Source organism: Daldinia loculata (assembly GCF_022478755.1).
Source record: "Daldinia loculata strain CBS 113971 unplaced genomic scaffold F4817scaffold_54, whole genome shotgun sequence".
NCBI classification, from domain to species: domain Eukaryota; kingdom Fungi; phylum Ascomycota; class Sordariomycetes; order Xylariales; family Hypoxylaceae; genus Daldinia; species Daldinia loculata.
The window spans coordinates 189,567-211,118 of NW_026054908.1; the positions used below are offsets into that span (position 1 = coordinate 189,567).

The following is a 21,552-nucleotide window of genomic DNA, read 5'->3' on the forward strand; positions in this document are numbered from 1 at the left end:
GTTTTCGGCCGATATGTATTGGCACCCAGCATACGGTGCGGCTCTCCTTTCCGAATTATTGTATCAGGCGCCATCTGCGGGATCTTCTTTGCATGGCATGGGAGGTGTGTGTGTCAGAAGGGTAGGATTATGAGGCTCTGCGGTAGAAAAGTAAGTGTCAAACAAAAAATAACGTAGCATGCATGGAGATGATCTCGGTGTGGCTTACCGGGAGCGTTTGGACCCAGCCTCTAGGAAGGTAAACCGTTATACACCGAGACCGATGATGTAGGGTGGGGGCCGCCGAAAAGGAGGCTGATGGAACGCACGTTAAAGCTTTGTCTTTGCTTGCCGCGTTTTGCGTTCCCTCTCGCCCCCCCCAACCACAGAGTTTCATTGCGGCTGATCCTACATTGATTGTACTTTTGCCGACAGGTTCGCCGGTTGACAGGAAATCTAGATCGATCAAAGCAAGCGTAGCATATCAGGAGAGAACCGAGAAGTGGCTTGATATGCCCGCGTCTGATGTCGGTGTTTGAATTGTACCAATTGGTCACGGACGAGTCCGAATACGGTATTATGAGGCTGGAAGCCGGGGATTGGATTCTATTGCCGCGTAGACTGAATAAGCGACTCGTACGATACTCTAGAGGTGGAAATAAAGTGCGAAATAAGCGTGATTACGCAGGATAGCCGGCTAGCTGAATGCTGAAGGTCTTGCAAACGACCACTCATCGTCATATTTATCACAGCTTCATCTAGCTGCCTAGAATAGATACCTCAGCTGAATCCGAGAAAGGGCCGACCCGTGCGTTATGACGTTCTAGACTTAACCTAAGATCTAAATCTGACTGTGATAGCCTCGTGATATCGAAAAGATAGCAAGAGGAAATATCAATAGCCTGGTTAGCAGACTGTCTCACAAGACCAAAGGATTCCTGCCGTCCTATAGCCGTTTGAATATGTGCCAAGTCCACGGCTAGTTGCGGTTCGCAAGTTACTTCCATACTTAGACAAGCTTATTGTGAAGTCCAGGAACGTAGGTAGGTATGTAGCGAAGGGGGAGCAGACATAGCTAGATCTCGGGAGGAACCAGAAATCGCGCCATTCGAAACCTAAGTTCGTACTTCTAACCGCGTTAGGGTGTCACTTTTGATGTGTAAATACGACCTGCTCTGGCGGTTATTTTTAAGCTTGATCTATAGGAATGATAATTACGAGTCGGTAGTTGAGAGAAGACGGCATGTGTAGCTGGGATGCAAAAGCAGGACCTGCACTAGTGCCTCCTGCACCTGCGGCCGTAAAGATGATTCCACAGCTGGATCCTAGTACGAGTGCCGAGAGACACGTCGATTGATACTGCAAATGCATCATTTCATGGCCGTCGCGGTCGGAAGTAGCACCTAGCCTTCCGAATACGCCAATTCCCCCAACTCCTCGTGGCGATTCAACATTCTTCTTATCTCTTGTTGCTCTAGACTGAGATGCTATCGAGCGCCACTTCATATCGAATGATGTCAAAAATTCTTGCAAGGTAGGTCATTGGCTCCTCTCGTCTGCGATGTGCAGCGCCACATTATGATGCTTTGACCCGAGCGTACGAGCTGTAGGACATACTTCTCCTCATCTATTCTTCCCAGTCCGTCGGGCCCAACTACGCGTGAGCTTATTGGTGGCTTTGTAGACGTGCTTGTTGTTTCGACCACTTGGCGATAGATGTATTGGTTAACTGTCAGAGGCCTTAGCGGCGGCCTTGTAACCTCGTATCAAGTTTTCAATATATGCCCACAACCGACGTACGAGGAGAGCTAATGAGCGTGTCTTCCACGCAAGATATGACACCTTACCAAATTGACGGGTTGCCTGCTTTTAGCCGCTCTCATAGCTGCAGGTGGAAAATATAACGCCTATCTCCTAACTTAGCCCCTTAGTATTACCTGGCTAGGCCTTGGGGATGTTGGGTATCTGATCTGTATCAATAACTACAGTCGCAGAGTTAATGAGAATGAATTTGCATAGGCACATCGAATAGACCAACTTGGAATCGTTTGGAGGTGACCTAGCATCGTCTGTCCGGAAGTCCGAATGCCTTCTACCATGACTAGGCTAGAGGGTTTCCTCTTTTGGGGGACCCTCGTCCGTTATGATGGAACGTTATCCAGCACCGTTGCTCATAACAAACAATTGTGCGGTTATGTTTGACCTAGAGACTAGTTATTGACACTGTCTATAGACTGCCAAGAATATGTAGGGCCTAAGCCTTGAAGCCTAACGTAACTCATGGTGTTGAAGACTACTAGTGCGAGTCCGTGATGGAAACTTAGATGATACTGCCGTGACACAAAGACAGGGTACGTAGTCGAAAGTCTCCCTCGAATATTTTTGTAATCGCTTTGTCAGATTCCTGCGGACCATCGTGATCTTGCATGTCCGAAGCAACTTTTCCAAGTTAAAGTTCTGTGTGACTTGTTGGGATGAACTATAGAACACCTCATTATAGGTAACGCAATTCTCATGTGCAGCATGCTTCGAACCGTGACATCATGTGTGATACCACGACGAGTGACTGCAATATCAAGACGCAATGAACTCCCACGTCTTCATGAGTTGTTCATGTCTAGGACCGTTGATACTGTCTCGAGCCGGGCTGCATTTGGAAGAGCGCTTCCCAAGTTACACGAAGCTTGTAGCCGTTCAGCTGCTTTCCTAGGGAATTGTTATTCTTGATGAGCTTTCTAGCCACTTGCCACAATTTTTTTTTTGAGAGGCACACTAGCCACTTAGGTAGTAATCTGTCCCTACATTACCTCTTCCATGGCTTCCTGTCTTCCCTAGGTGGTGTAGCCTAGATTATATTGCAACGCGCGAAGGTCGTATGCAGGTGAAACACGTGACTTTAATCATAAACTGGTCGGCCTGTAAACACAGCTCTTGGGCTACTCAAATGCCGTGCTTTTGGAGTTCAATTATAACTGATCGGTGCTATTGCATGATCCTCCAAATGATTGACATGCTGTGTCGCCCCAGTCCATCTAGCCAAGAGCAGGGCTGATATGCCCTATGATATCCTACGATGGAAGCAGTGCCGGCGTTAAAAAAAGATGCGACTATACTAGTGGAAGGACCGCATCTACTATCCACGACGGGTATAAGGGGAATAACAAGCCTTCAATGAGGTTGCATCCCGCAATAACAACAGCGCGCTATTCATGCAATGCACGACATTGCAGCAGCGGACGGTTGGCGCCGTAGACTACGTAGAGTTGGGTAAGCGATCTGAGATGGACAAGACTATATCGAAGCTGTAAAGCTGTATAGGGTTTCCGTATATGTGGGCGACCTATCTTGGCTATGTGGAACGCTATTGTATCGTGATAATGACAGGTAAAGCAATATTAATACATATTGCATGCAACCGCTTGTTGAAATAGTCGCGAAAGGATGATCTAGAAGTCGGATGCGGACTTTCCTTGGTCACACTGATGGTGATCACTACATATTGCCCTTTGGGTGGCGGTATAACGAAAGATGAAGGTCTCTTGCAGTGAAGATCTTCAGGTACCCCGGAGAATTCGGGAAGGTTGGCGATAGGATAAGGACGACCCAGCAGGCGACAGAACGTCTAGATCAGCATGGCGACCTTCCTATTTTACTGCGATTTAGCGGGCAGCGGGCGTAGTAACAACATTGGAGCATCTGCAAACAATGAAGGAATCTCTGTATGTAACAATTCATCCATCGATTCCACGTCCCAAGTGACGCGTCCAAGAGAAAGCTTCGACTGGTCCCGTTGGAATCTGATTGGTCCCTATCAAAATTTGACTGCATGTGCATATGGATTGACCCATGATAAACATGGCTGGGACAATTACTCGGCATTGCATTCTGCGTCTTCCTTCCCAGTCAGGCTCGGCACAACGGAGAGGTAGGCCATGATTCGACAAAAGCTCGCTCGCTTGCGTTGGTTATATTCAGCCACCGCTATGCATGTATAGAGCGCCATTCTTTCTAACGAAAGGGGGGCCAATTTGGAGCTGTTATCGTTGTTATTGGATATACGTACGTACCGATGGTCCATCCATAGTGACCCCGTGTAGATTTATATCAGAGATAGTATACGTGTCTTATACGTGTCTGTACGAAGAAATAGAAGACAGACGCCGGCGTGCTCACCTGCTAGAACTGGAAGAAATGAGCGCACGGGAGCATCGTCCGTGATGAAATAGCGGGATGGAGAAAGGGGTAGAGGGGTTGGATGACTCGCAACTTGTGCTGGAAAATAGAGAATGGAGAATGGAGAATGTAGAATGAAGTAATATGAAGTCTCTTCCTGCTTACTGACATTAAATTGATATATGTAATTCGTACATGTAGGTACCTAACGTGCCCCTGAGTTAGACAGGTATACAGGCAAGTACGAGGTACAATTGAATATCTAACACTGTCTACCTGTTTAAGAGGCAATAGCTACCTACCTTGTACATTGGAACATAACTTACCTACGGTAAGGAAAGAACAAAGCGATGATACCTGTTACAGCAACACATACGGTGTACATCTATACCACATCCATATGAGGTATGTATCTCCCTAAGTGCCCCTTATCCCTCTAGGTGTCCAATCTTAGATGCATCAAATATGCTACGTGCATGTATAAGGTGCGATAACAATTTATTCATACTTCGCTTATTACATAGGAACATGTAAATAAGTAAGGTGGTATGCTTAGATAGAGCTTAGGATACCACGATATGCCAAGATAACTCTTTGGCTTGTCTGGGGAAGCGCTGCATCAACGGTAAAGAGCCCTGTCGGGACTCGTCAGGGCTTGGGGTGGGTGAGAGGACACCTAAAAATGATGTCGTGCAAGGTTCTCACGTTTTTTATAGTTAGTAATCCAAGTTTGTAGCGTGGTTCGAATCGTATCCTTGGCAGAATTCTTGGCGTTGGTTGGTCCGTGCCTGACTGGTCCATTAGGCCTTGTGGAGCTGTCTACTGCATTAGGACATGCAGTTTTAGGTCTAGCGTTGCTTGGCTTTTCGCTTTTTTGTTCCTTTTTGATAAATGCTCTTCTTGTTCTCTTATGGGACTCTTATGGGAAAATCCACTTGCCATACCGGCAGACCGGCTTTTTCTCCATCTACAATTAACTCGGCCTACATGCGCTAAAGAGAAAAACAAAGAATTAAAAAGAGTGTGCCCGAAGAGGGGAAGAAATTAATTCAATAACAAAATCGACAAAATGGAAATGAATTAAAGTTCAGATGATTTTATGAACCCCGCAATTCGGTTGAAGGACCAGAGGGACTTACAATTTGAGAATGCGGAAAAGCAGTAGCCAATGAGGTGCCCCTCTTTCCTCTTTCTCGGCTTACCACTCTACCGACCGATATCGTCAATTCTTTTTATTATTTCTATTTTTTTTTTTTCAGGTCTGCTGGCTCACCAAGCTTCAAGGCCCGTGTCATTGGGTCATTGGTGTCGACATCGACTTCTTACTAACCTCACTCTTCCATCTTCTTTAACTTTTGCGCCACCGCCGTTTGATACCAATTGATTGGCGCTACAACTTTTTGAATATGAAAATTTCCGACTACTGACACCTCTTCGTCAATATTGTATCATTACGATATTACGTTTCGGCTTTTTTAATTCTCGCTCTGCTTTCGCTTGATCTGGTCGCTTAGGTAGAGCTCTCCGTTCTGTTCACCCAGTTCACCCAGTTCGTCGTCGATCGTCGAGTTGCTGGATGCATCCGTACCAAATCTCCTGTGCAGCTCTCGCCATACTCGACCATCCTCGCAAAGCCGCGCAGCAATAACGCATACGCAATAGCCTACCTATCTTCTTACCTGCGTATGGTACATTAGTTACATAGGTCGCCGATCCAAAGTAAATACATACATCCATATACATACGCATATATACCACACATATCTTACGCATATACACACATATACATACATATATACATACGTACATACCTGCTTCAAGCTACCTCTTCATATCTCCCGCTCTCCTCTCCTCCCCCCCCTTCAGGTGTTCTATTCATATCCGAATCGCCGACGACAAAACAAAACTCTGTGCGCCCCAGTACCAAATGCGAACAAGCTCAGAAGTTGCGGCTAGCTGCATCACCGTCGACCATCCCGCATACCACCCCAGCCAGACGCCCCAGTGCCTTATCCGTCGCCGCGTGACTCCATGAGCAAAGACCTGTCCCCCCGCGCAGCCCGGCCCGTCCTAATTCTTGTTCAAACGAAATAACATCCCCCCCGCGATCTGTACGAACAGAGCGGATAGACCCGCTCGACGGGGCCCCCAGCAAGCCTTGTCCCCGTTGCACAAGGAACGCCTCTTTGTAACGGGGAACGGGGAACTAGCCCATTGGCGTCCGCCTTGCTTGACTACGCTGAATACGAGCGGCCTGTCGTTGCGCCGTGCTTGTGCAAGCCTTCTTGGAGGGGGTACTGGCCCCTAGACACGGCTGTCGCACCGCGGCAGCGTACAGCGCCATAATACCTAAGCTAGCGTCTCACGCAGTATCTTTAGCTCGTCATTACCTCCAGCTTCGATAAACATCTTCTCGGGCGACTTCATTGGCTTGCATACGCCACCGAAGTCGATTGCTACTGGACCACGATCCAAGCCGAGGGTCTGTGCTGAAGTTGAAGCTAAGAGGCGGTGGGAAGATTGTACTAGTGCTTGAAATAGGGAATATTGAAATTCTGAGGAAGCCCCCCTGGCTCTGACTGTGATACTCCTGCGGGGATTCGCAAAATTCAGCTATTTGTTGTTCTGGATCAGTGTGGTTGTGCCAGACTTATCCTGGGACTTGCATTGCCATACCTTTCATCCGGCGTGGAAAGCTGAAAAGGAGCTATTCTATATAACTAAGACAGGATGCCGGAAGACGTTGAGGCAAATGGGACAGAGGTCTCAGATGCCTTGTCCGATAATGAGAACGAGTACGACGACATGGAACAACCTATCAAGGACGAAGATGCTAAGATGACTGACCAAAACACGTCGCCCGAGCCTGGCAGCGCCGACCATTCAGGGGAGGTCAAGAAGAAGTACGATCCTAAAGACCCCCACCGCCCAAGGAGAAAGAAGGCGAGACGTGCGTGTTATGCTTGCCAGAGAGCCCATCTCACATGCGGTAAGTCTCAGCCCTACGCCTATGTGCCCAGGCCTGCATCGCAGTCCAACTGTCTCAATGACCCCACAATTGAGCTACAGCCAATGTGTCTCAGCGTGAATCGAGTCGAGACACCATGAGGCTAGACTGAGTAGATTTACTAACACTTCAGTAGGAGATGAGCGTCCATGCCAAAGGTGCATAAAACGCGGTCTTGCGGACGCATGCCAAGACGGAGTCCGGAAGAAAGCCAAATATCTTCACGATGCTCCTCCAGAGGCTTTAAGACCGGTTCTAGGACCAACTTACAACCCAGCGGTCCATACGAAGCCAACAAATGGAAGACATCTGTCTAACGGAAATTCCGAAACGTCGCCGTATTATTCGGAAGCTTCCAATTCGTCTACCTACTCTATATTTAATGGCAATACTCAGGGCCAGCTATCATCACTTCCTGACAATATGTCTTTCGCTAGCCAGCATTCGCCGGTGACGCCTGGGTTTCAGCCGCCGAACACATCGAGAGCAGCACAGATAGGTTCTATGCAAGTTCCTCAAGTATCTAGCGAGATGGGCCATAATTTCTCAACTGCCTTGTTTGATCCCAGCAATCCTGCAATATTCAATTTCGACCTCGAAGGCCTGAATTTTGGGAACCATTACGGTGCGCTGGAGTTTGGGATGCTTGGCCATATGTCTTCTGGAGCCGCGGAGACTCCTCCTAGAGACGCTATAGCTCATCCTCCCGGGACGGATGTTAACTACGGATCTACGCCGGTATATCGAAATGGAGTCAGTCAATATAATCATAATCATATGTATGAGAATGGCATGAATGACGGCTTCATGAGCGTTGATCCAAGCAACGGCGGCACATATCCGGGTAATCTGCAGCATGGCCTGCCTCATGCATACGCCGTGGCGGCTGCTGGACCAACGCCAAATAGTCTAGCGAGTCCAAGCACAGACAATACATCAAGCCCGCAACCCACAGGCTATGGATTCGACAAATCGCCAACTGCGAGCACCTATACACCTGCCAGCTCTCAACCAATCGCTCAACCAATCGCTCAACCTACACGACCAAAACCAAAATCCTCTAGTTCCACGGGCCGGTTTGGGCCTCAGTCTATTTTAGGCAAACGACAACGCGATCCATCTGCGATCTACGATACTGTCACCGAGCCCTATCCATATCTTACTGGGTTTCATAACTTGATCGCATTTGTCCAGCGAAGGTTTTCCGCTAACAAGACTCTACGTATCGCCAAGTCTCTTGCTAGTATCCGGCCTTCGTTTATTGCATGCACAAGGAATCTGAACCGGCAAGATCTTATTTTCATGGAAAAATGTCTACAGCGGACTTTATTCGAATACGAAGACTTCATGGGTCATTGCTCTGCGCCAACTATTGTCTGCCGAAGAACCGGAGAAGTGGCGGCTGTAAACAAAGAATTCATTGCTCTGACCGGATGGACCAAAAACGTACTGCTAGGAAAAGAACCTAACATGAATGTCAATAATGGTCGGTCGGGATCTGAGTTGAGTAGCCTCGGTAGCACAGGCAAGTCCGAGTACACTACGCCGCGGCTAAGAACAGCCCAACCAGACTTGGGCAAGGCCTCGGAAGGCAAGATACAACCGGCCTTCATTGCAGAGTTCATGGACGACGATAGTGTGGTTCAATTCTACGAAGATTTCGCCCAGTTGGCCTTCGGCGATAGTCGCGGTCATGTCACGAGAAAATGCCGACTTCTCAAATACCGAACTAAGGAAATGAGCGAGCCTTTAAGCAGTGACGAATCCCCTCACAAGGACCGGCGCAACAGTAGCATTCTGAGCAACAGGGTCACACGGATCGACGGAGAACACGGGATCTCGAAACTCGAAAAGGATGGTAAGATCGACTGCACGTTCTGTTGGACCATCAAGCGCGATGTTTTTGATATACCAATGCTGATTGTCATGAATGTAAGTTGACTCATTGTTGTGTCCACTCGGATTGATAGACTTGCTAACTCCATTGTAGTTCTTACCGTGTTACTACCGCAATCAGGATCAATTGGCTGTATAGGGATAGGCCAGTTAGAGCACACGTATAGAGGCATGCATGTTTCTTGATTTATTCACTTCTAGTTCACAGAACTACTATATATAGCATGGGTGGCGTTTTGGATGGAGCTCGTATTTAGGAGCTCTTCTCCCTTTGAAGGGAGCTGGTCATAATGCATGTTATCTCAGGGCTCACCATAGGGTAGACACGGCATAGAGCATGGGTTTCAAAATCGGTTTTACGACCGAGCCACCATGAATTTCATTTGACTTATTCTAAGATACCAACAATTCAGCACGTCTTGTTCTATGCACTGGACGCCCACCCAATAAGCCACCCGACCAATACCTGGTCTTGTATAGTAGAACCGCATCTAACACGTCTCACGTGCACCCAAGAATCTCCGGGAATTTCCAACGGGAATGCCTCGGGACGGGACAATTCGGGCAATCCGTCCCCTTACCCCCCTTACCCCCCCCTTTGCCCCTCCTGATCGCATTACCCATGTCGCATGCTTATGATATATTGCCTATGTAGGTAAGTAAGAAAATAGGATATATCATATATACGTTAGGTAGGTTGATACATAAGTATCCCAACAACACAGTAGGTACATAGTCTATCCCTACGACTCCCTAACGAGCCAAGAGCCGTCAAGCTCGCCCGTGACGCCATCCGCGGTGCCTTCGCGCGGGGTCCAGGCGGGGCGCGCGAGGCTCTGGCGCGCTACTTCGCAGTCTATGTTGATGTCGGTGATAAGCGCCTCGAGGGAGGCGTAGTCGCGCTCCTCGCGCACGAAGCCGAGGATCAGCAGGCGCATCGGCGCGTCGTAGAAGTCGGCGCCGAATTTGTGCAGTACGTGCACTTCGGCGGAGCGCACGGAGTTCTTGTAGAAGGGGTTGTAGCCGATGGACATTACCATGGGGTAGATCTGCCAGCGCTTTTGCGATGTCGGTGCGGAAGAGGAGGTAGTGGTTGCGATGGTGGAATTGGGCGCCTCTTTGGTGGTGGAGGGTGAGAGTGAGACTGAGGGGAAGGTCTCGGAAGATGTGCTGACGGGTGTTATCGTCGTGGGAGGGGGTGGGTGAGAGGCGGGAGGCGCGTTGGCGGCGGCGCGGGGGTTAGAGCGATGGCGGGGTTCGTTGGTTTGGTTTGGAGCGTCGCTGGGGTCTTGTCGGTCGGGATGAGACGATGGTAGAGCGAGCGCGGCGTAGCCGAAGTACACTCCTGACTTTGCGCTGGCAATCCAGGGCGTAGCGACTGAGTCGACGGGGAGGTTGGCTGTTGGGATCCCGAGTTCTTTGGACCCGCGGCCGAAGCCGGATATGACGGTGCCTTCCATGCGCAGCGGGTACGGAGGCTCCGGACCCGAATCTGCGTACAGAATCCGCGGGCGATCTTCGGCTATCATGGCGTCGGTCTCTCAGGTAGGTTTAAAGGATCTCGGTGGTATTATGAATGATTGGATGGTGCATGTGTGGCGCTGACTGGCGTTTGCGGGAAGCAGTTGTCTTGGATGCGGGATGAGGATATTTAAGATTAACGGCGGGGTTTGTCTTTGGGTACCTAGGTAGGTTAGGTAGTTAAACGAATTGTAGTCTATTTCTTTGTCTTTGTATATTAAGAAAACCCGATGTTTCCGTATCTACCGTATAGGAGCGTTGCGCTTATATTCTAGTTGACAATTATAACTCGGATCTATATATTAATATGTGATGACTCCTCATGGATGTTGATAGAATTGGACGCATTATGTAGTGGGGGATTGACCATGTATAATCCCAGATTACATAAGCCTTGCATTATCGATAACTATATTTCCCGCTACAATAACGGGAACTTGTAGTTTTAGATATATTACCTCTTTGAATAAGAGGCTTGATATTGATTGGTCGGCTATAAAATTCAATCTAGTATTAGAAAAGTATAAAATTACTTTACGTGTTCGGCTTGTTATATGTATGTTGGATGGGAACTTTTGTGGCTTGACAGGTACGAAGTACTCGTTAGGTTATTGTTAACCTTGGGTATATTCTAGCACGCTCAACATAGTCACCATGAAGTATAACTAGCATTGACATAATCTTAAAGACCTATTTTAAGACTTGGATATTATAAATGTTTAGTCGGGGTATAATTGCTACCTATAACTTGCTGAAAATATTTTGGCAAGAGGAACTCCATTAATCGCCATGGCAGTTTATTTGGTTTCATATTGGAAGTATATATCTCAACCATTTGGAGACCTGCTCGCACATCCGAGGGTAATCTTTACAATATTCTTTATTGCAATGGGTAGGTGAGGTAGTTAACGCAAATATATAAAGAAAGGTTTTTTACTGAGCATGGACAGAATTCAGTATGAATAATTACTTAGATAAGAGGTACCTATATCACAAAGAATTGTTACTCGACAGATTTAATGTTGCAACCATACACAACGGCAACATTTATGAACATTGTAACATTAGGTAGGTAGGTATCTATATAAAAATAACAAGTCAAAATGTATAGTTATATAGAAATGCCACAGCGCTTCGTAGACGTTTTGGCGTACATCAAACCCTACTTCACCCCATGAAAAAAAGAATGAAAAAGCTTGACCGGTACTTACATAGGTATAGGTTGCCTCAAATTAACTACTTGAAGTTTGAATACGATGTAAAGCATTATACGAGGTTGTAACTGGCTCGCTCATTTACTAAACTCAGATACTATTACTATAGCTATACTAACTACTCCTGCTATGAACTGGCGCAGTGTCAAAAGCATATGTTAGATTATGACACATAGACATAGCACCACCATCAGAATCTACCCTACAAACTATCAAGACTTTAACCTAATGTATAACGTCCCCAAGAATAGGAAAAAAGATTCGAATTTCGTTTCTAACTTTTGCTTACCCCAACCAGCCGTTGTCGTATTCTAAAAGACATCTATAAAACGAACGCTCTCTTGGATCAGACACTTCTACTTTCATCTCCTTTCCACATCACCCTACATAGCTTTTGTACATCTCTGGCCTCTACCCCTTGGCTGCAAAAGCTTCAATATTTGCTCCAATATCCTTCGACAAAGCATTATTGATCATCATCGAATTCTTCCCTAGTCCTTTAAACAAGCCCTTTCGTTTCAAAATAACCCTATATATACTATAACGACTATGTCTACGACAAGTATATGTGATCCAGACGGGTTCATTCCAGTATCGAATGCCCGTCGATCACGTAACAAAACTACACCCAATCAACAACATAGCGACCACTGGCAAGCCGGCGATATTGCGTTCCTTAGGCCATATTCCGAGTATCCTAAGGCAGTATATAACGCCTTAATCAACACCAATTACTTACCTCGAAGGGCGACAAACCACCCGGTAATAAGTAAGTACCCCCCCTAATCCTCTAAACTCGTTGATCCAAATCCTAGTACTAATTTTTCTAGTCTTGGAACACTCCGAAGATTCAAAGTACTACCTGGTTACCACTATCTCGGCATACGGCTCTGGACCCGAAAATGACTACCTCCCGCCATGGAGACAGCCACAACACCGCGACAAAGACCGCTATGACTTCCGTGCATTTAAGGGCTCAGCAACGCCCGATTATCGACGCGACTTCCTTCAACTTGAGGGAGGATACTTTCTACCAAAGCCGAAAACATCATGGGTCTATACTCGCAGTGCATTTGTGGTTCCATCGTCGATACTTATCAAGTTCGACAAGTTCCAGGGAATACCGCGAATGACTCAAAAGAGTCTTAAAGACCTCCTTGGCCATTTCAGGGAGGCCAGCAACTTCCAATACCGCTGGACTAATCCTAAGGTTATTAAAATCCTTCAATCTATACCGAACAACCTCTCGAGAAATTCTAAGCCGGGAGTTTCAATACCATCCACACCATTCCCGATTAACTCAACCCGGATATCGGACGTAGCTTCAAAAGCTATTTCCAAATCAACTCACGGAGCGCCACTGTGGAGCGTCATTGCGGGCAACCCCCCGTCTCTGCGGGCGTACTGAAAGAGAAAAGGGTACCTTAGGCACCTGCTACCCTCATCATATCTTTTTTAGCTAAATCCCACCAATATTAGACAGCTTCCCGCGTGTCCGACCAGACACGAGAAAATTATACCCACAACTTCGACGAATCGACATTTCCTAGGAGAATAAGTCACGACACTGAAGGGGACACGAAACATGTCAACTTTGAACTGGTTTCGCCACCAGAACCGCCATACTAAACTCACCAAATAGCGCTGATGAGAATCGAACCCAAATCCACTTATACCCCAACAATATCCCAGCATCAGCATGGCATCCCGAGGGCACGAGAGGAACATAAACTCTAATTTAACTACGGATTACTACGCTACTACCTACGCACCGCCAAGCTGGGTAGCTCGGACTGGACTCCCGTTTCCACTATCCTGTCTCTGTCCGTAACATGGCACGTGCTCGACTACTAGCACGCACTGGCTTTACAGCTTCGGGGCCTCGGAATGCGATACTAGAGACCGCTGTGCCACACAACCAACCAACCAACCAACCAACCAACCAACCACAACCGCTCGTATCCGCGGGATTTAAAATCTTAGTACGAAGAGGATCTTGACCGAGATCTAATACCCACTGGAACCTAGCAGGAACACCAACACGGACACCACAACTATATCCACGACATAACTCGGCGTTGGAAATACTTACGATGAGGAGGAAATAAGATACGCGAAAAGGCAATATTAGGGCGCTTGGATATGTCAATGCCAATTTTGAGGAATGAACCTTGTTGGATTTGAGAATATTTTACGGGTTTTGTCCTGAAGGCAGGTTTCCCCGTATTCGGCATAAATTGCCGGCGAATGCGTATTCGAATATGTAGAGACGGCATTTGGCCGAGATTATGTTGGGGATGGGAAATGTAATATCAATACTGGAGTGAAGTTTAAGTTATAGTATTAGAATATCTATGGATTGTTTAATACTAGATCATGTACGAAGTATAACCAATATGAAAATTGTTCTGGCTTCTATCTTCATAATTTAAATGTCTCTGCTCCCGCTTAGTTATCGACGGTCACCATGCTATTCTTCCCATGTAGCATCGTTTAATATTTCATCGGTGCGATCGTACTCTTAGGGTTGATGAGTTGAGATTTAAGGAGACGTTGGTAAGTGCTCCGCCACGGGGTGGTTCGGCAACCTCGGTCCTCAGCCAATGAGATTCAACAAAGCTTCGACCGTAGTTTATTTACATACACTTTCGGAACTAGAAATCACGATACAGACAAAGTAGAGACATCGGTAGAGATTCTTGGGCAAATGGACGTCGGAACTACGTATAAAATACATAATATTAAGTACCTAGATTGGTGGTCCAGGACTCCAGGTCGGGTAGTTATGGGCCCATACCCTTGATCGAATCCTCCTTTTGGCTAGGATTATTATACGAATTTTGAGATAAACTATCAAGTCATGTATTCTTTTAGTTATATCAATAACTACTATGGGTTGATTCAATTATACCTATGAACATTTATACATATCTATCAACTACCTAGTTACTCTTTATCATGTAAAGTTGCCTTAATTTATCGCACGTCTAAGCGATGTGGGGATCTCAAGTTGTCAATATGCGGGTTGGAACCGCGGATCCAAACAATCGTTGCTGACGCTGTATCGTATTTACATCATCTTAGCATTCGAACCAATGACACTCGTCATCCGTGTGGCGGAGTGAACGTCCATGCTCCCCGTTATGATTCCCGAGCCCGTCTTGACAGGATTGTGGGATTCGAGCCTCGGTTGGAGGGTATATAAAGGTCATGCTGCTTAAGCGTTTTCCTACAGTTATGGCTTATGTTCTCAGAGCTCATTGCCAACTGCTTAGCTCGTTCTGAACACGACACCGGACGAAATGCGTTTCGCCCACCTCATCGCGTCGGCAGCTGTGGCTGCCGCTGCGAACATCGTCGACTTGTCCGACGTAGATTGGACGCTTACGAACGACGAAAAGGATATCTCAGTTCCTGGTAAAGTCCCTTCGCAGACTCACTTGGACCTGTTTGCCGCAAACATCATAGATGATCCATACCATGGGCTGAACGACTTCGACCTACGATGGGTCGCCATGGCCGACTGGAACTACACTGCTCAAGTCTCTGGACTATCGAAAGAGGGAGGCCTAACCACTTTCTTGTTGTTTAACGGTCTCGATACATTTGCAAACATTAGCCTCTGCTCCAAATCTGTTGCGAACACAAATAATCAGTTCCGCCAATACTTCTTCGATGTCACCGATATTTTGTCCGGCTGTAGTTCTGATTCTCCTGAGCTTCTTGTTGAATTTGGTAGTGCTCCCAGAATCGCCAATGAGCTTGCTGCTCTACCTGGGGCTCCTACTTGGCCCGAGGGTCTTCCTATTGGCCTTGAGATTGAGTTTGAATTCGGGAACCGCCAGTTTATCCGAAAGGAGCAGTCGGATTTCGGCTGGGATTGGGGCCCAGCGTTCGCTCCGGCAGGTATCTGGCAGAAGGCGTGGATTGTGCAACTTCAAAAGGAGGAGGTCCACGTTCGCAACTCGATATTCGATCTCTATCGTGAGGGCCAGTTGAACCTTCTTCCCCCTGACCAGAATGCCAATTGGGTCTTGAACGCCAGCATTGATGTAATCGGTACCGTACCGCAAGGGGCGACCATGAACTACAAAATCTTCGACCTCGCTACTCAAAAGGAGGTTAGCAGCGGTGACCTGACAGACGTGGAGAATCATGGAGACGTGATTACTGGCAATGTTGTTCTAGACGCTAAGGACTACAAGTTATGGTGGCCGAACGGACTGGGAACGCAGAACCTTTACAATATTACTGTCGATGTAGTATCTGAGTCGGGCAAGACTCTAGCCTCAGTAGTTAAACGCTCCGGATTTAGAACGATCGTTATGAACATGGGTGAAGTTACGGACGAGGAGATAGCCCAAGGAGTAGCCCCAGGTACCCACTGGCATTTCGAGGTTAACGGCCAAACATTCTACGCCAAGGGTAGCAACTTCATCCCGCCAGATACCTTTTGGCCCCGAGTAACTCCAGAGAAGATCCGGACAATGTTTAATGCGGTGGTCGCTGGAAATATGAACATGCTTCGTGTCTGGGCTGGCGGCGCATATCTACCTGATTTCATATACGACCTTGCAGACGAGATGGGCATCCTCCTCTGGTCTGAGTTCCAGTATGGCGATGCTCTTTACCCCGTTGACCCGGATTTCCTTGAAAACGCTCGCGTGGAGGCCGTGTACAATGTCCGTCGCGTTAACCACCACCCTTCGCTAGCTCTCTGGGCCGGCAATAACGAGATCATGCTCTTGATGATTCTAATTCTCCAAATAATTGCACCAGATGAGCTTGATCACTACACGCACGACTTTGAGATGTTATTCTTAGACACGTTGGTCCCTGCTGTCTTTGGAAACACCCGTAGTATTAGCTATATGTCGAGCAGCACGAACAACGGATATTTGTCTCTCAATCACAGCAACCCGAGGCCGATTGTCGAGCGATATTTGAACGCTACGCCCGGACACATCTACGGAGATACAGACTACTATAACTACGATATCTGGCAGGGATTTAACGTATCAACTTATCCGGTTGGTCGATTCTCAACTGAATTCGGGTTCACCAGTATGCCTAGTATCAACTCGTGGAAGAATGCTGTGGATGAAGAGGACCTATGGTACAACAGCTCGACCATCGTGCTCCGGAACCACCACCAACCTCCCCGTGGGCTTAACACTAGTGATTTCGAGAGGGCGAGCGAAGGTATGATCCAAATGACCAACGGTGTGGAGACATACTATCCCACGCCAATGAAGACGGATCCCATTGCCAATTTCTCCGCCTGGTGTCACTCGACGCAGATCTACCAAGCCGACTTCTACAAGAGCCAGATCGAATTCTACCGTATCGGTTCCGGACGGCCCGAGCGGCAGCTTGGAAGCTTGTACTGGCAGCTCCAGGACATCTGGCAGGCGCCGACATGGTCGAGCATTGAGTACGAGGGCCGATGGAAGATCCTGCACAATACCGCCAAGGACATCTACCAATCTGTCATCGTCGCGAACCTTTGGAACGTAACCACCGGCATCCTTGAAGTTTACGCAGTGAGTGACCTCTGGCAAGAGACGAAGGGCAAGGCAAGTCTTAGTTGGGTAGGTTGGGATGGCAGCGTTCTCGATGTTGATACAGCTGATATCAAGGCGGGAGACGTGGAATTCACTATCGGGCCGCTCAACACCACGCTGCTAGCACGAGTGGACATAAACAAGTTGAAATCGGACTCTTCGTTCGATGCTAGCAAGGCCGTGTTAGTGGCCAACTTAACGGCTACAGGAACCCCGCCGAACAGTGAGGCCACGAAGACTTTCACGCATACTAACTACTACACTCCTACGCCGTTGGCTTCAGCTGCTCTAGTTGATCCAGGCGTAAGCGTCGAGTACGACAGTAGCGCTAAAGAGTTCGTGGTCCGAGCCGACAAGGGAACTAGCATCTGGACTTGGGTCAGCGTGGGAGACAAGGACGCCGACGACGTCATCGTCGCTTTCGATCACAACGGATTCCTGCTGAGGAAGGGCGAGGAGAAGCGCATTGGATACAGCGTCATTAGCGATAACGGGCAGAAGGCAGGGTGGGAGAGTAGAGTTTGTGTTGGTAGTATTTGGGATAATACCTTGCCGTAAGGGGTAGAGGGAAATAGGGGTAGGGGTAGGAAGTAGAGTGACAGTAAGCAGGTAATATTTTAATTCTTCTAATAAGAGAGTATTAACTATATCTTTAAACGTAAATATAGTGTTCTAAATATAATCTACATTGCTGTCTTATAAAGAGGACTGTCCTGATAAGATCTATTTTGAATATGTAATATTCTCGTTGTGTTTTAAGGGGGTACCTAGAGTATAATTAACCGTTGATAAATTCTCATATAATCCATAACGGCCATTCAGGTAGTCAACTAGTACCTTTAATTGAATGGCAACTTTATCAGGTTGTCTAACATAATAACACTCGTAAACTCGGGCATTCGGGCATACGGGCGTATGTACCTACCCCTCCAAATTACATGCTTACATTTTTCTATAGAACAAAGATCTAACCCAAGGTCTACTAAGCCTAAACCTTTCAGCCTTGTTCAATATTTTTCGCATCTTTACATTAGGCTATACCTAGGTACCTAGGTAGGTAGGTATATACCAGAGAATGATGACAGATTGGCCCGAAATCCTATTGAACAGATCCTTGAGGATTGAGAGAGAGACCGAAATTGGTCTCCGCCGTCGACCGGAATATGATCTTCGCAGCCAGGTACAGCGACTTGAGAATCAATTTAATGAGCTTGCCAAACGCACCGAGAATTATCCCCTAACGGGGGATCAGCTAGGCCATGGAGACCAAGAAGCTTCGGCAAGACCGCCAGCGATATCTCGAACCCCTTCCACGATTCAGCAGAATCTCAATAAGTTTTCTCCCGAGTTGCTATCAGATCCCATACCATTCATCAACGTATGTAGCACAGCGGAAGAGTTCTTTAACAGGAGGGACTCTGTGTATTACATCGAAGTGCTACAGAGTTCGCGCCAGTTGTCAAGAGGCGTTAGTCGACTTGTCGGTGGCGCACCCATCAGCAGCGGCCAAATTAGCACCGCCGTTTTACCTAGTCGTATCAGAATACGGTGTCCATACATGCTAGAAGTTCTGAAAAACATCACAAACACAGCCTTCAGCCCAAAGGCATACTCAGATGCCTCAGATCCATCAATAGTGTCGCTAGTGTTTCTTTACCCGTTCAAGTTATTCATACGGCACTATGAAGAAATTCTTGCTTTCCTAGAAAACTCCGACGGGCCTTCTAGTCGATATGGAAACCAAGAGACTCAGATTGCACTATTGAAGACGCTATTTCAAGAGCATTTGAGCCCCCTGTACGGAATTCGATATGAGCTCCGGAATCACCAGCGCACCACGCTACTATTCGAGCACCTATGGCTCCTATTCGACCTCGGCGACGTTTGTTACGTGAGGGAGCCAGATGAGGCCTTTCCTGATATACACCGACTTTGGAGAGTTACACAGTATGGAGGTGGAAGGGAACTACTCAACGACAACGAGCCCGTAACCACTGACCCGCACCTTTTGACAAGTCTCCCCAAGGGAATGTCGAAGGGAAGAGAATCTTCCTTTTATGTCCGTGGATTTTGCCTTGACACGGATGGGAAGAAAATAGTCATTGAGGATAGTTGCTTCACGATGCCTCGCTGGGAGGGTGAGCGACATATCCATGAACTACAGATCTTCCCATATGAATATTGTCAGCCTAGTAGAGATTTTCACCCAGAGACGACGCGTGACGATTGGATCGTGCGTTTAGCCAAGGAAGGTGAATGTTATTCTAGGTTGATGGCAGGCGAAGTCAAGCACTTGAAGGGGATTGGAGTTGATGAGAAGTCAAGAAAGGCGGAGGTAGGTTAATACAACTTGGCGTTTTTATACGCAACACTGTATACATTTGAAAGCTAACCAAATACTAAGTATCGATCGGACATAATCATTGATCAGTCTCAGGCAGGATTGGAAGCTCCTGGACTGTCGCTTGGCCTCAGCGAAAAAGAATTGGAAAAAATCCCAAATTTTATGAATGTTATCCGCTCACATTCCTCAACCTCGCTATTCATTTATGAAGGTGATGCTCGAGAGGTAGAAGAGCTCCCTTCACGCATTTCTGCTGAATGCCGTGATTTTAGTGTCTCGGATACGATTCATGACGACAACTCACTAGAATACGAGATCTTCAAAAGCCGCCTAGAAAACATACGACCGCCGTTGTTGGATACTCTGAGAAACCCCCCCGCCGGTGTAGAAGTGAGCAGAGAGAACTACATGCTCTTCCCTAGAATTGTCAAAGGATTCGTATTATCATCGCGAAAATGGGTAAACTTCGAGATTTCTGCAATGCAGGACGCCATCTTCGATAGCAGCCTTTGGACCGAGCTACAACTGCCGGTGGGATATAAGAGAGCATTGCTCGCTACGGTGAGAAGTCACCTCAGAGCCAGGGACACATCTGTCCAGAGTGACAGCGTTCCAGGTAAAGGGGCAGGCGTTATTATACACTTACAAGGACCTTCGGGAATTGGAAAGACCTTTACCGCTGAAGCTCTCGCGGCATTCACGGAACGGCCTTTGTACCGCATTACAAGTGGGGAGCTAGGTAGTACTGTTAGTCAGATCGAGACACACCTGGCCGAAATTCTGGATCGGGGACAGAGATGGGGTTGTGTGATTTTGCTTGACGAGGCCGATACATATCTGGCTAAGCGAGGTAGTGATACGTTCGAGAGGAATGCTATTGTCGGCGCTTTCCTTCGCCAACTTGAATGGTACCCTGGAATTATGATCTTAACGAGTAACCGGAGCCTTGACTTTGACGATGCAGTTGCTCAGAGAATCCACCTTCAACTGTTCTACCCGCACTTGAATTTTGCGGCAGCGAAGAAAGTATGGGCAACATACTGTACAGAGGAAAAATGTCAGCAACTAGTTGCTGAGCGTGGGTCGAGGAAGCCAAAAGTAAAGATTCAACAAGAAGTTCACACCTGGTGGGAACGCCACTATAACGGTGCAATTCTAGGGTCTGGGGAACAGGGAGCACAACCTTGGTGGAGCGGGCGCCGTATTCAGTTTGCTTTTAGGGAGGCCACAGCCCTCGCAGTCCTTGACAGACTTGACGAAAAGCTGAAAGAAGGAAAAAATAATGTCGACGAGATTGAAAGCAGACTAAGGAAACTGAAGAGGGATCTAAGGAAGTCAGAGGGAGATCGGACCAAATTTGACAGCTTGAAGAACAAAATCAAGAGTCTGGAGAGTCGTATCCCAAGGATTAAGGATGCTTCTTACACCATCGAGGATAAAGATGAGATTTTCATTAAAACAGAACATTTTGATGAGATTCTCGCTAGGAGCCAGGCCTTCGCCAAAGGGTTGCGTAACTCTCACGACCCGGACAATTCAAACTCCACCGATTGTCCTCCAGATGAAGAAGTGAAATACGTCGATGGTGAGGCTACCGAAGCGTATTTTGACTATTAATCGTCGGAGAGTGATGTGGATGGTGAATCTAGCTTCGAATAGGAAGGGGGAGGATGAGAGGAGAAACTCAAGCGATGGTTCATACTTTGTGGCCCTTCCAGCTATGTTCGACCCCTATTTTGAATGGATAGACAGGCAGGTAACTAGGTACACTGGATGAAAGCTATTTCAACCGACCGATCAGACTTTATCTAACTAGGTGCTGTAGCTACATTGCTCCTCCCTTGGTGCTTAGTC

General features: G+C 47.3%; 6 protein-coding genes across 6 annotated transcripts; 4 read left to right on the plus strand and 2 right to left on the minus strand.

Annotated features, from left to right (window-relative positions):
• Nucleotides 1-6,027: 6,027 nt before the first annotated feature.
• Nucleotides 6,028-6,561, minus strand: F4817DRAFT_360982 (uncharacterized protein; the record flags this gene model as incomplete). The annotated part of the gene is made up of 3 exons (XM_049306346.1): nucleotides 6,028-6,222; nucleotides 6,268-6,449; nucleotides 6,519-6,561. The coding sequence occupies 3 exons, from the start codon at nucleotides 6,559-6,561 to the stop codon at nucleotides 6,028-6,030; spliced, it is 420 nt and encodes a 139-aa protein (XP_049155932.1).
• F4817DRAFT_226852 (uncharacterized protein) lies at nucleotides 6,499-9,496 on the plus strand. The gene is made up of 3 exons (XM_049298876.1): nucleotides 6,499-7,141; nucleotides 7,296-9,091; nucleotides 9,150-9,496. The coding sequence occupies exons 1-3, from the start codon at nucleotides 6,883-6,885 to the stop codon at nucleotides 9,192-9,194; spliced, it is 2,100 nt and encodes a 699-aa protein (XP_049155933.1). The 5' UTR covers nucleotides 6,499-6,882; the 3' UTR covers nucleotides 9,195-9,496.
• F4817DRAFT_347563 (riboflavin kinase) lies at nucleotides 9,455-10,898 on the minus strand. The gene has a single exon (XM_049304564.1). It carries the CDS (start codon nucleotides 10,582-10,584, stop codon nucleotides 9,799-9,801), a length of 786 nt encoding a protein of 261 aa, XP_049155934.1. The 5' UTR covers nucleotides 10,585-10,898; the 3' UTR covers nucleotides 9,455-9,798.
• A 1,441-nt stretch (nucleotides 10,899-12,339) lies between these two features.
• On the plus strand, nucleotides 12,340-13,198 carry F4817DRAFT_319087 (uncharacterized protein; the record flags this gene model as incomplete). The annotated part of the gene is made up of 2 exons (XM_049301009.1): nucleotides 12,340-12,559; nucleotides 12,621-13,198. The coding sequence occupies 2 exons, from the start codon at nucleotides 12,340-12,342 to the stop codon at nucleotides 13,196-13,198; spliced, it is 798 nt and encodes a 265-aa protein (XP_049155935.1).
• Nucleotides 13,199-14,864: 1,666 nt separating this feature from the next.
• On the plus strand, nucleotides 14,865-17,992 carry F4817DRAFT_347566 (glycoside hydrolase family 2 protein). Its single transcript, XM_049304565.1, has one exon. It carries the CDS (start codon nucleotides 15,093-15,095, stop codon nucleotides 17,910-17,912), a length of 2,820 nt encoding a protein of 939 aa, XP_049155936.1. The 5' UTR covers nucleotides 14,865-15,092; the 3' UTR covers nucleotides 17,913-17,992.
• A 210-nt stretch (nucleotides 17,993-18,202) lies between these two features.
• F4817DRAFT_226893 (uncharacterized protein) lies at nucleotides 18,203-21,411 on the plus strand. The gene is made up of 2 exons (XM_049298877.1): nucleotides 18,203-19,689; nucleotides 19,759-21,411. The coding sequence occupies exons 1-2, from the start codon at nucleotides 18,430-18,432 to the stop codon at nucleotides 21,313-21,315; spliced, it is 2,817 nt and encodes a 938-aa protein (XP_049155937.1). The 5' UTR covers nucleotides 18,203-18,429; the 3' UTR covers nucleotides 21,316-21,411.
• The last annotated feature ends 141 nt before the right edge of the window (nucleotides 21,412-21,552 follow it).